At 42.1% G+C, this 20,767-nt stretch overlaps 1 protein-coding gene across 1 annotated transcript in view; it reads right to left on the reverse strand.

The window, feature by feature from the left end:
• Nucleotides 1–17,999, reverse strand: part of LOC132883696 (desmoglein-2.1-like) — a 35,426-nt gene extending 17,427 nt beyond the window's left edge. Inside the window, exons 1-9 of the mRNA XM_060917628.1 lie at nt 17,830–17,999; nt 8,802–8,930; nt 8,499–8,660; nt 8,254–8,395; nt 7,942–8,102; nt 7,661–7,795; nt 7,315–7,500; nt 6,814–7,127; nt 6,445–6,587 (exon numbers count right to left, since the gene is read on the reverse strand). Coding sequence (XP_060773611.1) covers nt 6,445–6,587; nt 6,814–7,127; nt 7,315–7,500; nt 7,661–7,795; nt 7,942–8,102; nt 8,254–8,395; nt 8,499–8,660; nt 8,802–8,930; nt 17,830–17,886 — 1,429 coding nt within the window. The 5' untranslated portion in view covers nt 17,887–17,999. The remainder of the gene's footprint in view (nt 1–6,444; nt 6,588–6,813; nt 7,128–7,314; nt 7,501–7,660; nt 7,796–7,941; nt 8,103–8,253; nt 8,396–8,498; nt 8,661–8,801; nt 8,931–17,829) is intronic.
• Between the last annotated feature and the right edge of the window lie 2,768 nt (nt 18,000–20,767).

Below are 20,767 nucleotides of genomic sequence, written 5' to 3' on the forward strand. Positions count from 1 at the left end.
CGACTCAGAGCTGCATCAAACAAACAGACTAAAAAACAGCTTCTACCCTCAAGCTGTCGGATGCACAACCCCACCTCCCCTGCCCTAACTCCACCAGTGAGGGGCAACAAACACCCTCCCCCAAGGAAAATGCCTATTTATTGCTTTTATGTCTATTTATTGTGTTTCTTTTTGTATTTTGTTCTTATGCATCCATTTTATTCACTGTTACTTGCATTTTGCACTGCCAGTACAGAGAGCTGCTACAGTGCCTTGAAAAAGTATTCATACCCCTTGAACTTTTTCACATTTTTCCACCTTACAACCCCGAACTTAAAAGTTTTTTATTAAGATTTTATGTGATAGACCAACACAGAGTAGCGCATCATTGTGAAGTGAAACGAAAATGATAAATGGTCTTCAAAATTTTAAACAAATAAAAATCTGAAAAATGTGGTGTGCATTCGTATTCAGCCCCCTGTACTCTGAAACCTCTAAATACAATCCAGTGCCATCAATTGCCTTCAGAAGTCATCTAATTAGTTAATAGAGTCCTACTGTGTGTAATTTACTCTCAGCATAAATACACTTGTTCTGTGAAGGCCTCAGTGGTTTGTTAGAGAACACTGAAGAACAAACAGCATCATGAAGACCAAAGAACTCACCAGACAGGTCAGGGCTAAAGTTCTGGAGAAGTTTAAAGCTGGGTTAGGTTATAAAAAATATCCCAAGCTCTGAACATCTCAAGAAGCACTGTTCAATCCATCATTCAAAAATGGAAAAAGTATGGCACAACTGCAAACCTACCAAGACATGGCCGTCCACCTAAACTGACAGAGCAAGCAAGGAGAGCACTGGTCAGAGAAGCAGCCGAGAGGCCCATGATCACTCTGGAGGAGCTGCAGAAATCCACAGCTCAGGTGGGAGAATCTGTGCACAGGGCAACTATAAGAAGAAAGCCATTGTTGAAAGACAGGCATAAGAAGTCCCGTTTGCAGTTTGCCAGAAGCCATGTAGGGGACACAGCAAACATGTGGAAGAAGGTGCTTTGGTCACATGAGACCAAAGTTGAACTTTTTGGCCTAAATGCAAAGCGCTATGTGTGGCGGAAAACTAACACTGCTCATCACCCTGCACACACCATCCCCACTGTGAAACATGGTGGTGGCAGCATCATGCTATGGGGATGCTTTTCTTCAGCAGGGACAGGTAAGCTGGTCAGAGTTGATGGGAAGATGGATGGAGCTAAATACAGGGCAATCCTGGAAGAAAACCTGTTGGAGGCTGCAAAAGACTTGAGACTGGGAAGGAGATTCACCTTCCAGCAAGACAATGACCCTAAACATACAGCCAGAGCTACAGTGGAATGGTTTAGATCAAAGAATATTCATGTGTTAGAATGGCCCAGTCAAAGTCCAGACCTAAATCCCATTGAGCATCTGTGGCAAGACTTGAAAATTGCTGTTCACAGATGCTCTCCACCCAATCTGGCTGAGCTTGAGCTATTTTGCAAAGAAGAATGGGCAAAAATTTTAGTGTCTAGATGTGCAAAGCTGGTAGAGACATACCACAAAAGACTTGCAGCTGTAATTGCAGCAAAAGGTGGCTCTACAAAGTATTGACGCAGGGGGGCTGAATACTAATGCACATCACATTTTTCAGATTTTTATTTGTTTAAAATTTTGAAGACCATTTATCATTTTCGTTTCACTTCACAATTATGTGCTACTCTGTGTTGGTCTATCACATAAAATCTCAATAAAAAACTTTTAAGTTCGTGGTTGTAAGGTGGAAAAATGTGAAAAAGTTCAAGGGGTACGAATACTTTTTCAAGGCACTGTAAACTGCGTTCCGTTGTTTCTAAAACAATGACAATAAAGGTCTATCTATCTTAAAGCAAAAAAGGGGACACCCCAAATACTAAGCAACTCTGAAATTCATGTAAATATTTTTTTTAAAAATATATTTTTTCACTCAAGTTGTAGCGGATATCATTTGTAATAAAAACCTTCATGTTAATTTGAAAAAGAAAGCAAATACAATAGTTTTCACGAGTGCTCTCGGACCAGTGTTGTTTTTGGCAGCCATTTTTGATTTAGTTTTAGTCTTAGTCTTTTGGACGAAATGCTTATTAGTTTTAGTCACATTTTAGTCAATTCCATCCTTGATAGTTTTGGTCTAGTTTTAGTCAACGAAAACTAAAAGGGTTTTAGTCCAGTTTTAGTCATTCATTTTAGTCGAAAAAATAATTACTTTAAAACATTAAAGTAGGCCAATACAGAGATAGGAAATTGTAATCGAGGTTGACAGGTTGTGCATAACATACTCTCAAAACAAACTTGTTTCACTTGAACGTAAAATGTATGTCAAATATTTGGGTTTAATAATCGATGACAATCTTTCTTGTAAGCCTCATATTGATTTTATTTGCAACAAAATAAACAAGGTTGTCGGCCTTTTGGCCAAGCTTAGACATTTTATTCCACTACATACCCTTATGACATTATATCGCTCTCTGATTCAACCTTATTTAACATATGGTCTTAGTTCTTGGGGACAGGCTTGTAAAACTCATAAATAAAGTATTAATCCTACAAAAACGAGCTTTAAGATTAATCCATTTTGTTGATAATAGAGAAAGTGCCCTTCCATTGTTTTCCAAAACCAATATTTTACCAGTAAATCATCTTTTCTATGAATGTATTTCTAAATTAATGTATGACGTTGTTAAAGTGCACCCTCAAACATTTGTAAATTATTTTCTTCTATTTCTAGTGTCCATTCATCATCATCATCGTTTTTCCCCTTAAGGCGTCGGCGACAGCCATGGGGCGCTACTGCTGGAAACGAGCATCCAGCAGTTGCAAGAAGTCTGTCTTGCTCATCATCCATTTCCTAGCTTGGTGTATGTCAACATCAAGTTCCTTTTCCACTCTATTCCATATCCTCTTAGGGGTTAGAACGTCGAACAGCACCTGCTTCTGGATAGCACTATTATCGAGTCTACACACATGTGCCAGATACTTTAGGTGTTGCACTATACAAAAGTCGCGTATGGGACTTCTCATCTCATCTCATTATCTCTAGCCGCTTTATCCTTCTACAGGGTCGCAGGCAAGCTGGAGCCTATCCCAGCTGACTACGGGCGAAAGGCGGGGTACACCCTGGACAAGTCGCCAGGTCATCACAGGGCTGACACATAGACACAGACAACCATTCACACTCACATTCACACCTACGGTCAATTTAGAGTCACCAGTTAACCTAACCTGCATGTCTTTGGACTGTGGGGGAAACCGGAGCACCCGGAGGAAACCCACGCGGACACGGGGAGAACATGCAAACTCCACACAGAAAGGCCCTCGCCGGCCCCGGGGCTCGAACCCAGGACCTTCTTGCTGTGAGGCGACAGCGCTAACCACTACACCACCGTGCCGCCCGCGTATGGGACTTGTTTTGGTAATTTTATGCAACTTCTCATTTGAAATGCAGAAGCTCCAATCAACCTCTGTTCCCTCCCTTTCTGCCCATGCTGGCGCATTTTTTCTTTCAAAACCACGTCGGACCATTTTTCGCAGGAAGCCATGCCAGACGGTTTCCACTTTGTTTACCTCGTCCTCTGTGAAATCCCATGCTTGGACACTATACAGGAGTCTTGATCGGATACAGGTGGTGAGGAATTTCACTCTGGTTTCCAGACGTATCCGCTTGTCAGTCAGAACATGTTTCAGGTCGTTCCATTTTTGGTATGCTACACCAATTCGGGTGTGCAAAGATTGAGCAGTATTCTCTGAGTTGGTAATGGTGTTTCCTAAATACTTGAAACTTCGAACGTTTTTTAAAGCATTTGACCCAATGCTCACTAGGCTTGGAAGTTCCATTACATATTCGTTAACATTAAAAACCATTGTTTCAGTCTTGGTATACGAGATTTGCATTCCAAACCGTCTAAAAGTGTTATCATAAATATTGAGCATATATTGCAATTCTTCTTTTGTTTTGCATTCTTATAACACTAGGTCATCTTACTCCAAGAACTTATATACTCAGTATTCTCGTACCAATCTACAAAAGAACTCATTTTCCCGTGTTGGTGTTAGGGTATGGAACCAGATTCCAACTTCTATAAAGATCTTCATCTAAACTGTCGTTCAAGAAAAAAGTCAGACACCACCTTTTTTCTGATTTAAGTAGATATGGATATGATGTTGACATCTCCAAACTCTTTCTCATCTCATCTCATCTCATTATCTGTAGCCGCTTTATCCTTCTACAGGGTCGCAGGCAAGCTGGAGCCTATCCCAGCTGACTACGGGCGAAAGGCGGGGTACACCCTGGACAAGTCGCCAGGTCATCACAGGGCCGACACATAGACACAGACAACCATTCACACTCACATTCACACCTACGGTCAATTTAGAGTCACCAGTTAACCTAACCTGCATGTCTTTGGACTGTGGGGGAAACTGGAATAAACCCACGCGGACACGGGGAGAACATGCAAACTCCACACAGAAAGGCCCTCGCCGGCCCCGGGGCCAAACTCTTTCTACATAACTTTATTTCTATATATAATTAAGAGCTATATATATTTATTTATCTTAGTTTTAACTTTAAATATTATTTAATACCATGCATGAATTATTATCAGTATGACAAGTATACCTCTCTCTCTCTCTCTCTATTTTTTTTCAATGTTATTGAATGATATTACTGTACCTTTATATCGAATAACAAGTATTGTCTCCTCTTTTTCTTTTTGTTACCAAATAGTTGTTAATTTGTCAAGTATGTTTTATTATCTTTTTCATACATATTTAAGTATTATATTAATTCATATAAAATATTTTTTTTTCTTTGTAAACATGAGTCTGCCTTGATTAGCAGTGCGCTATTTGCAGACTCGTGTAGTCTATTATATGTTTATATGTAATTGAAATAAAAGATTGATTGATTGAAGTGTGCATGCTCTCTAGATAAACACTGTCTAGTGTAGACATCCCAAGTCTCCCGGAAGTCTCCCGCATATTGATAGTGGCTCCCTGATGCCCGCAAATTGGATAATATCTCCTGGAATCTAGAGCAAGCGAGCAAGAGCGTGCATGCGAAACATTTATGTCTGTATCGCGCATATGATGGAATGCGCGAGGGAGAGCGAGAGAGTCTGCGTGTGTGCCTGTTCATGTAACGCATGCTAGACAAAGAGCATCCCGATTGGTTTACAGACATCCAAACTCATTTCAGGGAGGTGTCGTAACACCCCCCTTCGCTGAGGGGAAAAAAGTCATGCGTCACGACACCTCCCTGAAATGAATTTCTGCAGGCTGGGATGTCTGCTAGTGCGCATGCTCCATTGTTCACAGACTCGTGTTTCTGCCTCCGTTTAACATGTCGCAATATATTAAGGCACAGCAACAGGTCTGAAAAGCTACATTTCCCCCCATATGTTTCACAGTAACTCAAATATGGGTCAATATATGACAAAGCATTCAGTTGCTGTCCCACCAATAATCCCTGCAGGACAAGTTTTACTTATGACATGTTAACTGAATTTAAGTTAGCTTAACCAAGCCAACTTTAGCATGAAGCTAGCGGTCCCATTCATTTTCGCCAGGTCACGGTATTTTGGAAAACTTCATAGGAAATTCATCACAGCCCGATTGTTGAGTGACATTAACCAAAGCTAGCAAACGTATACATGATCTGTTAAGGACTTCTTGTAACGTTAACTTACCGTCGCAGAAATAGCAGCATGGTGAGCTTTAGATGACTCTTGAGGTCGGTTGTATTCTTGCCACGTAGTTTATAGCCACAGTGTCTACCTCTGTCTCCCACTACAAGGCATTCCGTTTTATTTTCTGCTGGATTACGTGTAAAGTATGTCCATAAATCATCGCGTCTTTTCCGCCCACCAAGCCCTTGTGCTGGCGTTGCCGCTGCCATGGTCCATGAACTGTGTGCACTGTGCCTGGTGGGCATGGCCAAACAAGGACAGGATGCAGTGCATTGCTGATATTTTCAGCATTTGGCAGACAGGTTGCACGCACCGTTGGAGGAAATGCCATGCATTTTGATAGTCCTATAGCCAACCCACTAACATTTTCGTCTCGTCTCGTCAACGAAAACAACAGATACATCTCGTCATATTTTCATGATCAAAGAGTTATGTTTAGCTCGTCACTGTCTCGTTTTAGTCATGAAAAAAGGTGCGTTAACGAAATAATTTCGTCATCGTTAACGAAAACAACACTGTCTCGGACTTTTGGACCTCACTGTCTATGATCTTTACCTTGTAATACTGGCTAATGTTCAGTCTGTCTTCCTAAAATAAGTAAAATATCAACAGTTTATGGTGCACAGTTTGAAAATACACAATAATAGTTGAACAGAAAATTATCTGTTGAAAGAATCAAGGGAGTAGAAATCAGTTGTTAATCTCAAAATAATTTAACTGGAGTTATGAACCTTGAGTAATACAGAGGATTTCTGCCATGTAAGTCCCATTGACCAGGTATGGAGACTCTCGATCTGGGATTTTGTTCAGTTTGATCTCAGCAGTTTTCTCGTCAATGGATAGCCAGTTGTCTTGGTCAGAGCCTTTAACATATCTGAGAGAGGAAAACCAGACGTATAGTTCACATACAGAGATGGGTAACAAATAAAGGGAAAACATGAATACATTTGTGCAGAAATATAACGAGTGCAGATATTCCCACACAGATAGTGCCATTAATTAATATTATAATGCTCTGTGTTATGTATGTCAGAATAGCTTAAAAAAAAAAGATTCTATTAATCAAATATGCCGTGAAGAAAATAATAACAGGGACTCACTTGACTCCATGAGCAGGTAATCCTGTATCTGGATCGATAGCGGTGTATGTTGTGAGGACCTTTTTTATATCAACCATCTTTCCATTTTCAGAAACTGGAACTGCCTTCACTTTGGGATTGAAGGCCGGGCCTTCAGGCTGATTCTTTACATTAACATTCATAGTGTAGACTTTACCACCACCACCACCACCACCACCACCCGACATTCCTGTAGATCCAGATATCCCTGAAGGCTTATGTCCTGGGTAGAACTGAGCCACATTACTTATAATGATGCTCAGTTTCATGAGTTTTACTTGCTCATAATCTACACTCTGAAAGCAAAGCACATTGGTGACTTCTTCTGGACAGTACAAACACTCACACTGAAATGAACATTCTTCATATCACAATGTCACACTAAGGCAATATGATGTTACAAGTGGCATATTTGTCCTAATTTATAGCAATATAAGCCTGGTGATCAAGACAGGAAAATTGGGGAAATAAAACATTGACAACCTTGACAAGCATCAGGATTCCCTCGTTGGTCTTTGGATCAGTGACGATATTAAAATGCCCACCCCCATTGCCTGACACAATGGTGTACACAGCCTGCCAGTTTTCAGTGTTTGGCAAGTCCAGATCAGTGGCTTTCAATCTCATCACCTCCACATTCTCTGTGTTCTCCTCAACACTGACATCAAACTATATACAGAAGGAGAAACAAATAGGGATAACTGTCTCAATGGCCCATCAAAAGTGATTATATTTCTGTGCCTTGCATATTACATTCTCGACAACTACTGTCAAATTTCACAACACTGGAATGAGTAGGAACACAGGGATTAAACAGGTGCCGCCTTACTGAGTCCTGCTCCAGTACTGGGATGTTATCATTGACATCCTTGATCTGAATAGTTAATGTTGTTGTCGCTGTGTTGCAACCTTGACCCCCATTGAGGTCTAAGGCTCTTATAGTAAGCTTATACTGGTCAACTTTCTGTAGAGAGATAGGTATTATAACAAGACACTCATCTTTTCAAAATATTAGGTTACAATAAAGACAATCTCTCTTTATTGATTGTAGCAGATTTATGATAGCATTCTGTACAAAATTCCAGCCTTGACCAGTGTGTGGTGCCTCACCTCTCGGTCCAAGTTTTTATTATTAACAATCACTTCTCCATTCGGATAAATATCAAACATCTCTCCTGGAGGCTTCTGATCAACAATCTTATAGACGATTTGAGAGTTGATATTCCCAGGTTCATCAGCATCTGTTGCTGTTACTTTCATTACAGTCGTACCTAAACATTTCATAAGTCATGTTTACACTTATCTACCACCATTATTCTAATCTCATTACCTCCTTGTGTTTTATGCAACATCTGCAGACCTACGAAAGTGTCAATTTCAAATTCTTTTAAAAAAAGGTCATGTCAATTATTTCACACTTGCCTTTATTGCTGAGCTCATTCACAGATCCTGTGCTGATGGGTAAGAAGATGGGAGGATTGTCATTCTGATCTTGCACCTTTACTCTCAGCTGAATTTCATTCTCTGCTATTGATCCATCAGTGTACGTCGCAATTCCAGAGAGCTGTTAAGCCCATCATCATCATCATCAGAAAGGCATCACTATCATTACTGCCATCACCATCCTGTTTATAAGTTATATCAGTGCTCAGTGACTCTTAACTTACATTGTACTGGGAAATGACCTCTCGGTCCAGGATCCCAGTTACTTTAACGTTGCCAGTGGAAGGGTCCACAATGAACAAGTTATAGGGTGGCTTGTCTGCACCGATGCCCTTTAAAGCATATCTTAATGGGACCTGACTTTCATTCGCTTTGTCTGAACGAATCTTTAAAAAAAAAATTGTCAGGGATTAAAAAGATCAGGTATGTAATAAACTGATAAAAATACATTTTTCTCAAAAATCGAAGAGTAGAAAACTAAAATTAAATGTATTAATTAAAATTCATTAAAGAGAAAACATTCTCACCCTGGCAATAAAGGGCTTTTTAGTATAGTCTACATTCTCCTCCAAAATTTGTGGAGGGACAATCCATTCTCTCCTGTGCCTTTGGAGGGATACAGAGTAGTCTGATTTGGCTCCAGCTTCAAACACACACTAGGAGAAAAGACAAAGAAGTATTTGAAATGTAGTTCATTTTTTAAAATATCACAAAGATCTATGGTTGCCACAGATTTATTTATATTGAGGTTAGTGTCAGTCTTCTCTGTTCATATATGCACAAAATACATCATTCATACAGGCATTATTTAGTGACTTTAAAAAAAAAACAACCTTTTTTACATATCTTTATGTAGGTGGATGTGAGATAAGGCAACTGCCATTGTAAATACAGAATGTATGTTTACTACTGATGTTAAATAATAGGAACAAGATCAGTGAAGCTTTGGACCTCCAGACACTACAAGTAGCCCATGTTATTTTTACTGATTTTATAACCCCCCCCCCAAAAAAAAAAAAAAAATTATATTGACTGATGTGAGATTTGACAACTAGCATTGCAGACTAAAAACAGGCAACGCTACAGTGCTAATCATATGACTCAAAATGTTAAAATTTATTCTATGTTAAATAATTTTCATTAATTTGACACTCATACCATTACTTCACTGGATTTGCACATATATAAAATTTGTTTACTTATTTTTAACAAAATTTGAAAATTTAATGGGAGAAATATGGGTAAATCACTGCAAAATAGGAACAAGAATGCTTGGGGCCTACGGACACTACAAGGGGCCTACGGACACTACAAACAAGTATTCAAGTTTTATCACTATGTATTAATCCAATTTATGTTGAGTGCTTATGTTTGATAAAAGTATCCAACAACAAATAGCAACATACCAATAATGATCAAACATGGCATCCATTCTATGATTTAGTACCAGGCCTACTGACACTACAGATTTTTTTAGGCAAAATTACATGGGTTCAGGATCAGGTGACAAGACCTAGTATTTGTAAACAATCGGATAACTACTGATTCAAACACAGAGACATCATATGCTTGCTTATAAATTACATTTTGATAATATATCTCACACTTTAGTCTTTTAGAAAGACTCATTTTTGTCAGAAAATATATAATCATGCAAAATGACGCTCGACATGATTTCATTTTTAAATAATACTGTGTGACATTTACTCAATGAACATGAAAAAAATAAATAAGTGATAAAAGAAAAAACATGAATTTTACTCATATTTGCAATTCATTTAAACATTTTTTACATTTAAAATATCAATAACTAGCAAGTGCAACATCATTACATCAAATTTATGATAAATTTGGATCACATAATTAGTCATAAATTTGGACTCGATTGATCAATTTCCACAATTTTTTCAGGGATTTTAGATCCAACATAGTTACAAAATTTCCATTACTCTTCATGATAGACAAGCAAACTCATATGATGTAGGATACAGATACTCGATACTAACAGTAATTGGTACACCTGATTGTGCTGTAGCCAATTGGAAATCTGGGATTTTTTTTTTTTTTAATTTACTCATCTCATCTCATCTTCTTCCGCTTATCCGGGGCCGGGTCGTGGAGGCAGCAGTCTGAGCATGGAAGCCCAAACTTGCCTTTCCCCAGACACCGCCGCCAACTCCTCGGGAAGAACACCGAGGCGTTCCCAGGCCAACCGAGAGACATTGTCCCTCCAGCGTGTCCTGGGTCTTCCCCGGGGCCTCCTCCCAGGGGGACATGCCTGGAACACCTCCCCAGGGAGGCGTCCAAGAAGCATCTGAAAGAGATGCTCAAGCCACCTCAGCTGATTCCTCTCGATGTGGAGGAGCAGCGGCTCTACTCCGAGCTCCTCCCGAGTGACTGTGCTTCTTACCCTCTCTCTAAGGGAACGCCCAGCCACCCTGCGAAGGAAACTCATTTCGGTCGCTTGTATCCACGATCTTGTTCTTTCAGTCATTACCCAAAGCTCATGACCATAGGTGAGAGTCGGAACGTAGATTGACCGGTAAATTGAGAGCTTTGCCTTTTGGCTCAGCTCCTTCTTCACCATGACAGACCGGTAAAGCGACCGCATCACTGCGGAGGCCGTACCGATCCGCCTGTCAATCTCACGCTCTATCCTTCCCTCACTCGTGAATAAGATCCAGAGATACTTAAACTCCTCCACTTGAGGCAGAACTTCTCCACCAACCTGAAGAGGGAAAGCCACCCTTTTCCGGTCGAGAACCATGGTCTCGGACTTGGAGGTGCTGATTCTCATCCCAGCCGCTTCACACTTGACTGCAAACTGCCCCAGTGCATGCTGAAGGTCCTGGTTTGAAGAAGCCAACAGGACAACATCATCTGCAAAAAGCAGGGATGAAATCCTGTGGTTCCCAAACAGGATTCCTTCCGGCCTCTGGCTGCGCCTAGAAATTCTGTCCATAAAAATTATGAACAGAACCGGTGACAAAGGGCAGCCCTGTCGGAGTCCAACATGCACTGGGAACAGGTCTGACTTACTGCCAGCAATGCGAACCAGACTCCTGCTCCGTTCGTACAGGGACCGGACAGCCCTTAGCAAAGAGCCCCGAACCCCATACTCCCGAAGCACCCCCCACAGGATACCACGAGGGAAACGGTTCAATGCCTTCTCCAGATCCACAAAGCACATGTGGATTGGTTGGGCAAACTCCCATGAACCCTCGAGCACCCTATGAAGGGTATAGAGCTGGTCTAGTGTTCCGTGACCAGGACGAAAACTGCATTGTTCCTCCTGGATCCGAGGTTCGACTATGGGCCAAATTCTCCTCTCCAGTACCCTGGAGTAAACCTTCCCGGGGAGGCTGAGAAGTGTGATTCCCCTATAATTGGAGCACACTCGCCGGTCCCCTTTCTTAAAAAGAGGGACCACCACCCCAGTCTGCCACTCCAGAGGCACTGTCCCTGACCGCCACGCAATGTTGCAGAGGCGTGTCAGCCAAGACAGCCCGACAACATCCAGAGACTTGAGATACTTGGGGCGGATCTCATCCACCCCCGGTGCCTTGCCACCGAGGAGCTTGCAAACCACCTCAGTGACTTCGGCTTGTGTAATGGATGAGTCCACCCCTGAGTCATTAGCCTCCGCTTCCTCAATGGAAGACGTGACGGTGGGATTGAGGAGATCCTCGAAGTATTCCTTCCACCGCCAGACAATGTCCCCAGTCAAGGTCAACAGCTCCCCACCCGCACTGTAAACAGTGTTGGCAGAGTACTGCTTCCCCTCCTGAGGTGCCGGATGGTTTACCAGAATTTCTTTGAGGCTGACCAATAGGCCTCCTCCATGGCCTCACCAAACTCCTCCCAGTTCCGAGTTTTTGCCTCCGCAACTGGCAGAGCTGCGGCACGCCTGGCCTGCCGATACCCGTCAGCTGCCTCAGGAGTCCTGGAGGTCAACATGGCCCGATAGGACTCCTTCTTCAGCTTGACGGCATCCCTTACTTCCGGTGTCCACCACCGGGTTCAGAGATTGCCACCACGACAGGCACCGGAGGCCTTGTGGCCACAGCTCTGAACAGCCGTGTCGACAATGGAGGCAGAGAACATGGTTCACTCAGACTCAATGTCCCCTGCCTCCCTCGGAAGCTGGGAGAAGCTCTCCCAGAGCTGGGAGTTAAAGACCTCCCCGACAGAGTGCTCGGCCAGACATTCCCAGCAGACCCTCACCATACGTTTGGGCCTGCCAGGTCTGTCCGGCTTCCTCCTCTGCCAGCGGATCCAACTCCCCACCAGGTGGTGATCAGTTGACAGCTCAGCCCCTCTCTTCACCCAAGTGTCCAAGACATAGGGCCGGAGAGCCGATGAAACAACAACAAAGTCGATCATCGACCTCCAACCTAAGGTGTCCTGGTGCCACGTGCACTTATGGACAGCCCTATGCTTGAACATGGTGTTCGTTATGGACAAACCGTGACTAGCACAGAAGTCCAATAACAAAACACCACTCGGGTTCAGATCAGGGAGGCCGTTCCTCCCAATCACGCCCCTCCAGGTGTCACTGTTGTCGCCCACGTGAGCGTTGAAGTCCCCCAGTAGAACAATGGAGTCCCCAGTCTGAGCACCCCTCAGTACCTCTCCCAGGGACTCCAAGAAGGCTGGATACTCTATACTGCTATTTGGCCCGTAAGCACAAACAACAGCAAGAGCCCTCTCCCCGATCCGAAGGCGCAGAGAGGCGACCCTCTCGTTCACTGGGGTAAACTCCAACACATGGCGGCTGAGCTGGGGAGCTATAAGCAAGCCCACACCAGCCCGCCGCCACTCACCATGGGCAATTCCAGAGAAGTGGAGAGTCCAGCCCCTCTCAAGGAGCTGGGTTCCAGAGCCCAAGCTGTGCATGGAGGTGAGCCCGACTATCTCTAGCTGGTACCGCTCAACCTCCCACACAAGCTCAGGCTCTTTCCCCCCCAGCGAAGTGACATTCCATGTCCCAACAGCTAGCCGCTGTGTTCGGGGATCAGGTCGTCGAGGCCCCTGCCATGTATGACGAGACTGAATGGGACAACTGTTATTATATCCACATTCACTGGATTTTGAGAAACAGAGCATTTTTATTTTTTGCAAATTTCATAAACAAAAATTTTATACAAAACGTCCACCCTAATCATTTCCACTTAGAATGTAATCAAACCAGCGAAATGACAGTAGCAATTTGTGAAAAATGCAATAATAATTATTGAAGAAAAAGATATGTTCTTACAATCAAATACTTTGTCATATTTTGTTGCTTTTTTATATTTTGGGGTCTTGTTTTCGAGTAGAGTTTTTATTTCATCCTTGGTTGGTTCAGCAACACACTCCGCCATTTTGTTTTTCTCTACTCACGGTATGTGAGCTGATAGCCTAATAGTAGAGTAGCCAGTCAGAGCACACGATTGCTCATATCCAGTGAATGTGGATAGAATAAACTGCCTTGTTCCTATGAGAACAAAAGGAACAAACATCTGTCTGTACCCACAAAGTAGTAACCTGCCAAGTGATCTCATAGTTGGTAAGTGCACTGAAGAACAGCCCTAACCAGATCAGCAGTAAGCAACAAAACACTTCTGGTGAATTTAACAAACAGGCTGCAGCCCATTGTGGCTACCTTTTGACAATAGGATGGCAATAAGGTAAAGTTAAGACTAGTGGTTCAGTGTCGTTTTGGAAGTTTTAGCTCTTTTCTGTACTCTGCTTAGCTCACCATAAACATCCCACAGCTCGGCTCCCTAACTGCCAACATTTTTACTTCCCCTAAACCAGTCACTGTTATTGGTCTCTGCATTTCAATGGGAAACTTCCTTATGATTATAAAAATAGTATTACATTTTGCATTGCGTTTGTCATTTTAAATAAGTGTAAAATAGCAAGGAGCTACAGAGTTGCATTGATTAGGCTACTAATAGACCTGAAGCAATCATTCCTGCATTAATGTTATTGTGTTGCTGGGTTTAAGCTCAACTTCCATTAAAGGAGGCACTGGGGGAAAAAAAAAACCTTCCTGTCCTGGTCTGATACTCATTACACAACACTACACTAAATAATTAAATCACAATGCAACAGAGATATGATTTAAAAACATCTCATTCTTACTAAGATTGACTCTACATCAGGGTTTCTCAAACTTCTTTGCTCTGGGGCCCAGTAATGTTAGGCCTTGGTGCTGCAAGGCGCTTCTGTGCGCCCCCCACCACACACACACACACACACACACACACACATCGTGTGCGCCTCCATAGATAGATAGATACATACATAGATTATTATTATTTTTTTTTTTTTGTTAGTAGTACTTGTTACAAGTAGCAGGCTTATACCAGTATAACAATATTTTGGCTAAATAAGACCTAATAGGAGTGCATTGGCAGAATTGTAGAAAATTGCCAAATGACCAGTAACTGTCCAAAGATATGCCATTATAATAATAATAATAATTATTATTATTATTATTAGTAGTAGTAGTAGTAGTAGTAGGCCTATTATTATTATTATTATTATTATTATTATTATTGCTTAGGCCTAAACTATTATTAAACAAGGGAAACTAACAGAAGTGCTTTGGCTTTGAGATTATTGCTAAATTACATAAATATACTGATATGTAGGCCCAATAATTTGACTATTATTAATATTATTATTAATAATAATAACCTATTATTACCACTTGCGTAAGAACCATTAAACCAAGATTTTTTTTTAAACTACACCTTTGAACTTGAAGCACTGCCAAACAGTGCCTCAATAACATACACACAGTTATAAAAAGGTCTACCAGAAACATGGGACCTCAAACCGAGAAACCTAAAGACCCACTGTAGCCCTAATACTGACTGATTACACAGTCCCAGTATGACGAAGGGAGAACTGAACGTAGGCTATGTGCTGACTTTTAACCTCAAATGACAGGCCCAGTCACCCACAGAGATTTGGTAAAAGAAAAGTCAGCATTCTAATGCGAAGGATGTGCCTGCTTTCTCGCCACTAACAGGTCGAAACGAGGAAGACAGGGTGACAAGGCCACTCGGAGCGTGTTTTCTGAGTTGAGCCTGTTTCGGTATTTTGTCTTTGTGGCTGTCAAATGTGAAAATGCGGTCTCGCAGAGGTACGGTATGTTGAATGGAAAGGCATCAGTGTTTTCACTGCCATCTCACTCAGCTGGGGATATTCATCGCAGCATGACAGCCAGAATTCAGACAGAGAAAGTCGACCAAATCTCGACTGCAGACCAGCATCGCACAAAAGCTGCAGAAGTTTATCCTGCACCACAGGTGGCAGAGCGCTCGTTTCTGGGTTGGTGAACGGATCTCTTACCCATTGCTTTTCCGTGAGATGGGATTTTGAGGGGAAATATGAATCAAAATGACGCAGTGTTTCGGTAAGGTGTTGCGCGATCACTGCTGGCACCTGCCCCAAATCCATACCTTCATCAGCCAGAGACGACAGACAGCAGAACATGTCAAACACACCTCTATTAACTCTGTTGGTCCAGACTGAGAGCTTCTTTTTGAAAGCCATGATTTTATCATTGGCTTGAAAAATGTCACACGCTTGGCCTTGGACCGACAGGTTTAGCATACTGAAATGGTCCAGGATGTCAGAAAGATAAGCTACCTTTATAAGCCAAGACTGATCTCGCAGGTGATCGGCAAGATTGGACTGTTTATTTGTAAAGAATACCTCAACCTCATGCCTCAACTCGTACACTCTGTTCACCACTTTACCCCGTGACAGCCAACGAACCTCAGAGTGCAAGAGCAGATGAACATGATCTACACCCATCTCATCACACAGAGCTGTAAATAGACAGGAATTTGTCAGATTGGCCTTAATGAAGTTCACTATTTTGACCACTTTATTTAAAACTTCATGAAGCTCTGTGGACAGGTGTTTAGAGGCAAGTACCTTTCGATGAATAACACAGTGCGTTGCCTGCACTGATGGTGAAACGGCTTTTACCCGAGCAACAACTCCGTTGTGCCTGCCGGTCATAGCCGCTGCCCCATCTGTGCAGACACCGACACAATGCCCCCATATCAACCCATGCCCAGAGATGTACCCATCAAGCATATGGAATATTTCTCCAGCAGTTGTGGTCCCTGGAAGCACCTTACAAAACAAAAAATCCCCATGAAACCGGCCCTCATGAGCATATCTGATGTAGACCAGAAGCATAGCCAAGTTAGAGAGCTCCGTGGTCTCATCTAATTGAATGGCAAACCAGTCAGATGACTTCGCCCTTTCTAAAATTTGCATTTCGATGTCTGCCGCCATATCGTCAATTCGACAACAGACCGTATCATTTGACAGAGGAATCTCTTTTACTTTGGCTGCAGCAGCCGGACCCAACACCTCACTACAAGCAGTAACAATCGAAGGCATAATTAGCTTCTCCCCAACTGTGAAGGGTGCCTGACATTTGGAAATGTGCTGTGAAATCATGTATGATGCCTTTGTTAGCTTTTCATTCTCGGTCAAATTACTTTTCAACACTTTAGTTTGGGTGGCCAATTCATCACGTTTTCTTCTGAAAAAATCCTCTGATTTATCCTTGAGATGCGAATGTTTAGTTTCCAAATCCCGGCGTAATTTGGATGGCTTCATAGCTTCGTTGCTTAGCATGGTTTGGCAGATAACACAGATTGGTTTCAGGGGACAACTATCACTTGAAATAAAGCCGAATTGTATGTATGAAGGGTCGTAATTGCGAGTGAATGGGCGATATTTTTTTTGCCTCTTGCTCATGTTGTGTATCTGCACTGTCAGATGGACGCTTTCCAAAGAAAGAGTCAAAAGTAGCTTGCTTTGAACATGCCATGATATTGCTCTCATAAAGTGTGTGTGTGCTACGTGGCACACAGTGACAAAAGCACTGAGAACAGAGCCAGCCAATCGCTCTTCTACATAATACTGACTACTAGTGCAGAGGCAGGCTTGCGGACCGACGGTAATCTCACGGACCGGTACCGGTCCACGGCCCATAGATCGAGAAACACCGCTCTACATCATAAAGGTGTGCCAAATAAGACAAAGTTCACCTTTCAATCACATTTATAGTCTACCTTATTCGATTAATAATAAGCTACTAATTCATTTTCAGGGAGCGGTCTGTTGATCTATGCTGAGTTGCCCAAAAGCACCCTAACACAAAGATGATCATTAAATGGTAGAGCAAGCAGCACAATGAACACTCTCTCTCTCTCTCTCTCTCTCTCTTAGTTAAGATGCTCTTAGTATTAAGAGGCTTTTGGGAAACCCATCCCTGTTCGTCTTCCCCCCCTTCCTTTTTCCTTAATGTGAGTTGGCTCCCGACGTTCAGCTCAAAGATCCGATTCAAAGATCCAACTCAAATCGATGGATACTATATGGATACTTAAATATTAAGTCGATAAAAGAAATAAAAATCATGTGATGGATGTTTTAACACACGGCAATTCTGGAAACTTTTCTGGACGTGGCTAAGATACATATATACAGAGTACATTATTAAATAACTAAAATGAATATAGAGTATAAACTTACCCATATAACGAAACAAAACAGGCAGAGAAGTGGCACTGAACGCCATGACCTGGCCATTTCCGGAGCGCAAACTCGGTATAAAAAACCTTGTTGTTTGTATCTGGATAGTTGAACGCCTCCACCACAGATACCTGCGCGATTATAGGAGCTGGAAGGAAATCAGCACTTTAAAACCACCACACACCCTCACCTTTAGAGGAGTTAAGAGGAGGGTCTAAACACAGATCTCTCCTTCCCCCACCCTTTTGCTGTGTGTGAACAAGAGAATCCAGATCCATGTTTAAAAAAAAAAAGCTAACCTTTTACATTACTTCGCAGTAACCTATTTTATTCGACAATAGCAGTTCATTGTAACATTAAAAAAAAGCTTTTGATATTTACTGAAAGCTAAGGATATATAGCTATGTATTAATGTCCATTCATTGTGGTCACAATGGCAATAACATGCTGAAGAGGGGGTGGCACGGTGGTGTAGTGGTTAGCACTGTCGCCTCACAGCAAGAAGGTCCTGGGTTCGAGGCCGGCGAGGGCCTTTCTGTGCGGAGTTTGCATGTTCTCCCCGTGTCTGCGTGGGTTTCCTCCGGATGCTCTGGTTTCCCCCACAGTCCAAAGACATGCAGGTTAGATTAACTGGTGGCTCTAAATTGACCGTAGGTGTGAATGGTTTGTCTCTGTGTTCGCCCTGTGATGATCTGGCGACTTGTCCAGGGTGTACCCTGCCTCTCACCCATAGTCAGCTGGGATAGGCTCCAGCTTGCCTGCAACCCTGTAGGACAGGATAAGCGGCTAGAGATAATGGATGGATGGATGCTGAGAAGGTCAGCCCAGCCTTCTCCATCCTCCACCACAGATACAGGTTGAACTGTGAAATCAGTCTATGAGATATGATCTTGGCCACTGGTTACAACAAAAACACTCAGCCTAGGATTGTTCATCACATGTCTGCTGCCCGATTAGCATTACACAGGATCCCCCACACTTCACTTTGCCCATAAGTTTGATCCGTTGTTTGTTCAGAATAACCTTGACTGGGTTATGTGCACTGAAAAAAAAGAACTTGAAAAGATCATAACAATTTGAACTCACACTTAAGTAAAATTTGTGCTGTAATATCAAGTAAAACTTACTTACCACTAAAGTTAATGTTTGTGAAAATATTAAGTAAATGTTACTTAATTATATATAAATTAGAAGTACAACTCACTAACTAGTATCAAGTGAAATGCACTTACCACTATAAACTTATTGTTTGTGAAAATATTAAATGTTCCTAAATTATTTTTTAGTTAGAAATGATCTGTATTTAAACTAATTAAGTCTATTTAATTTTTTTCATGGATAAGATCATGGCTTTTATCAAAATCTCATCTCATCTCATCTCATTATCTCTAGCCGCTTTATCCTTCTACAGGGTCGCAGGCAAGCTGGAGCCTATCCCAGCTGACTATGGGCGAAAGGCGGGGTACACCCTGGACAAGTCGCCAGGTCATCACAGGGCTGACACATAGACACAGACAGCCATTCACACTCACATTCACACCTACGGTCAATTTAGAGTCACCAGTTAACCTAACCTGCATGTCTTTGGACTGTGGGGGAAACCGGAGCACCCGGAGGAAACCCACGCGGACAACATGCAAACTCCGCACAGAAAGGCCCTCGCCGGCCCCGGGGCTCGAACCCAGGACCTTCTTGCTGTGAGGCAACAGCGCTAACCACTACACCACCGTGCCGCCCTTTTATCAAAATATTAAGTAAATCTTACATATCCTTAATATATATTGTTATGAAGCAATTAAGTAGATTTTATGATACTTTTCTGTTTAATACTTTACATTACTTAGTTATAGGGCGGCACGGTGGTGTAGTGGTTCGCGCTGTCGCCTCACAGCAAGAAGGTCCTGGGTTCGAGCCCCGGGGCCGGCGAGGGCCTTTCTGTGTGGAGTTTGCATGTTCTCCCCGTGTCCGTGTGGGTTTCCTCCGGGTGCTCCGGTTTCCCCCACAGTCCAAAGACATGCAGGTTAGGTTAACTGGTGACTCTAAATTGAGCGTAGGTGTGAATGTGTGTGTGAATGGTTGTCTGTGTCTATGTGTCAGCCCTGTGATGACCTGGCGACTTGTCCAGGGTGTACCCCGCCTTTCGCCCGTAGTCAGCTGGGATAGGCTCCAGCTTGCCTGCGACCCTGTAGAAGGATAAAGCGGCTAGAGATAATGAGATGAGATGAGATGAGATTACTTAGTTATACAAATTTACTCACAACAATTATGTAAATGTTCCCAAAAAAGTCATCTTTATATACTTTCAACACAAATCACAAAACAAACACAGAACAATTAAACAGTTTACTTCATAAACATTAAATACCAAACAACTGTGTAAATAGTTTTAGTGCCAGAGCCCTTTAAAAGACTAAAGTAAAGAGTAATGCTCAGTAGCCATAAATGGAACACTGGCATAACTGACTAAAACAAGATAAGGTGTTAATCTGACAGAGCTACTGGCATAAACTCTAAATATTTATTTTCGAGAATTAGCAACATAACCAGTGCCTAAACAGTTTGGTTAAATCCATATAAAAACATTACTCAGTATTATTTTTTTTATCACAGTGAACACAATCACTGACTTGTCAGTGAATACTGCAAAGATTTGTGTCAATTTTGCCCTGCTCATTAAAAAAAAAAAAGAAAAGCAGCATTCAAAGATCTGGAACAGTGCAACTGTAACATTTAAACAAGAACTTCGGACTGGTGCACTTAAGTATGCCATAAAATGTTTATACATTAAAACAGCAAAGGTGGTAACATTTCTACATAAAGAATAAAATGTGAACATTTTCTTTATCTTTCATATGTAATAAACATGAATGACAGTAAACCAGTAGCCTTAGTTAACACAGAACAGGAAATATTTCAGACAGACAATTTCCCACAGCTA

This window comes from Neoarius graeffei, chromosome 3 (assembly GCF_027579695.1).
Source record: "Neoarius graeffei isolate fNeoGra1 chromosome 3, fNeoGra1.pri, whole genome shotgun sequence".
Taxonomy (NCBI): domain Eukaryota; kingdom Metazoa; phylum Chordata; class Actinopteri; order Siluriformes; family Ariidae; genus Neoarius; species Neoarius graeffei.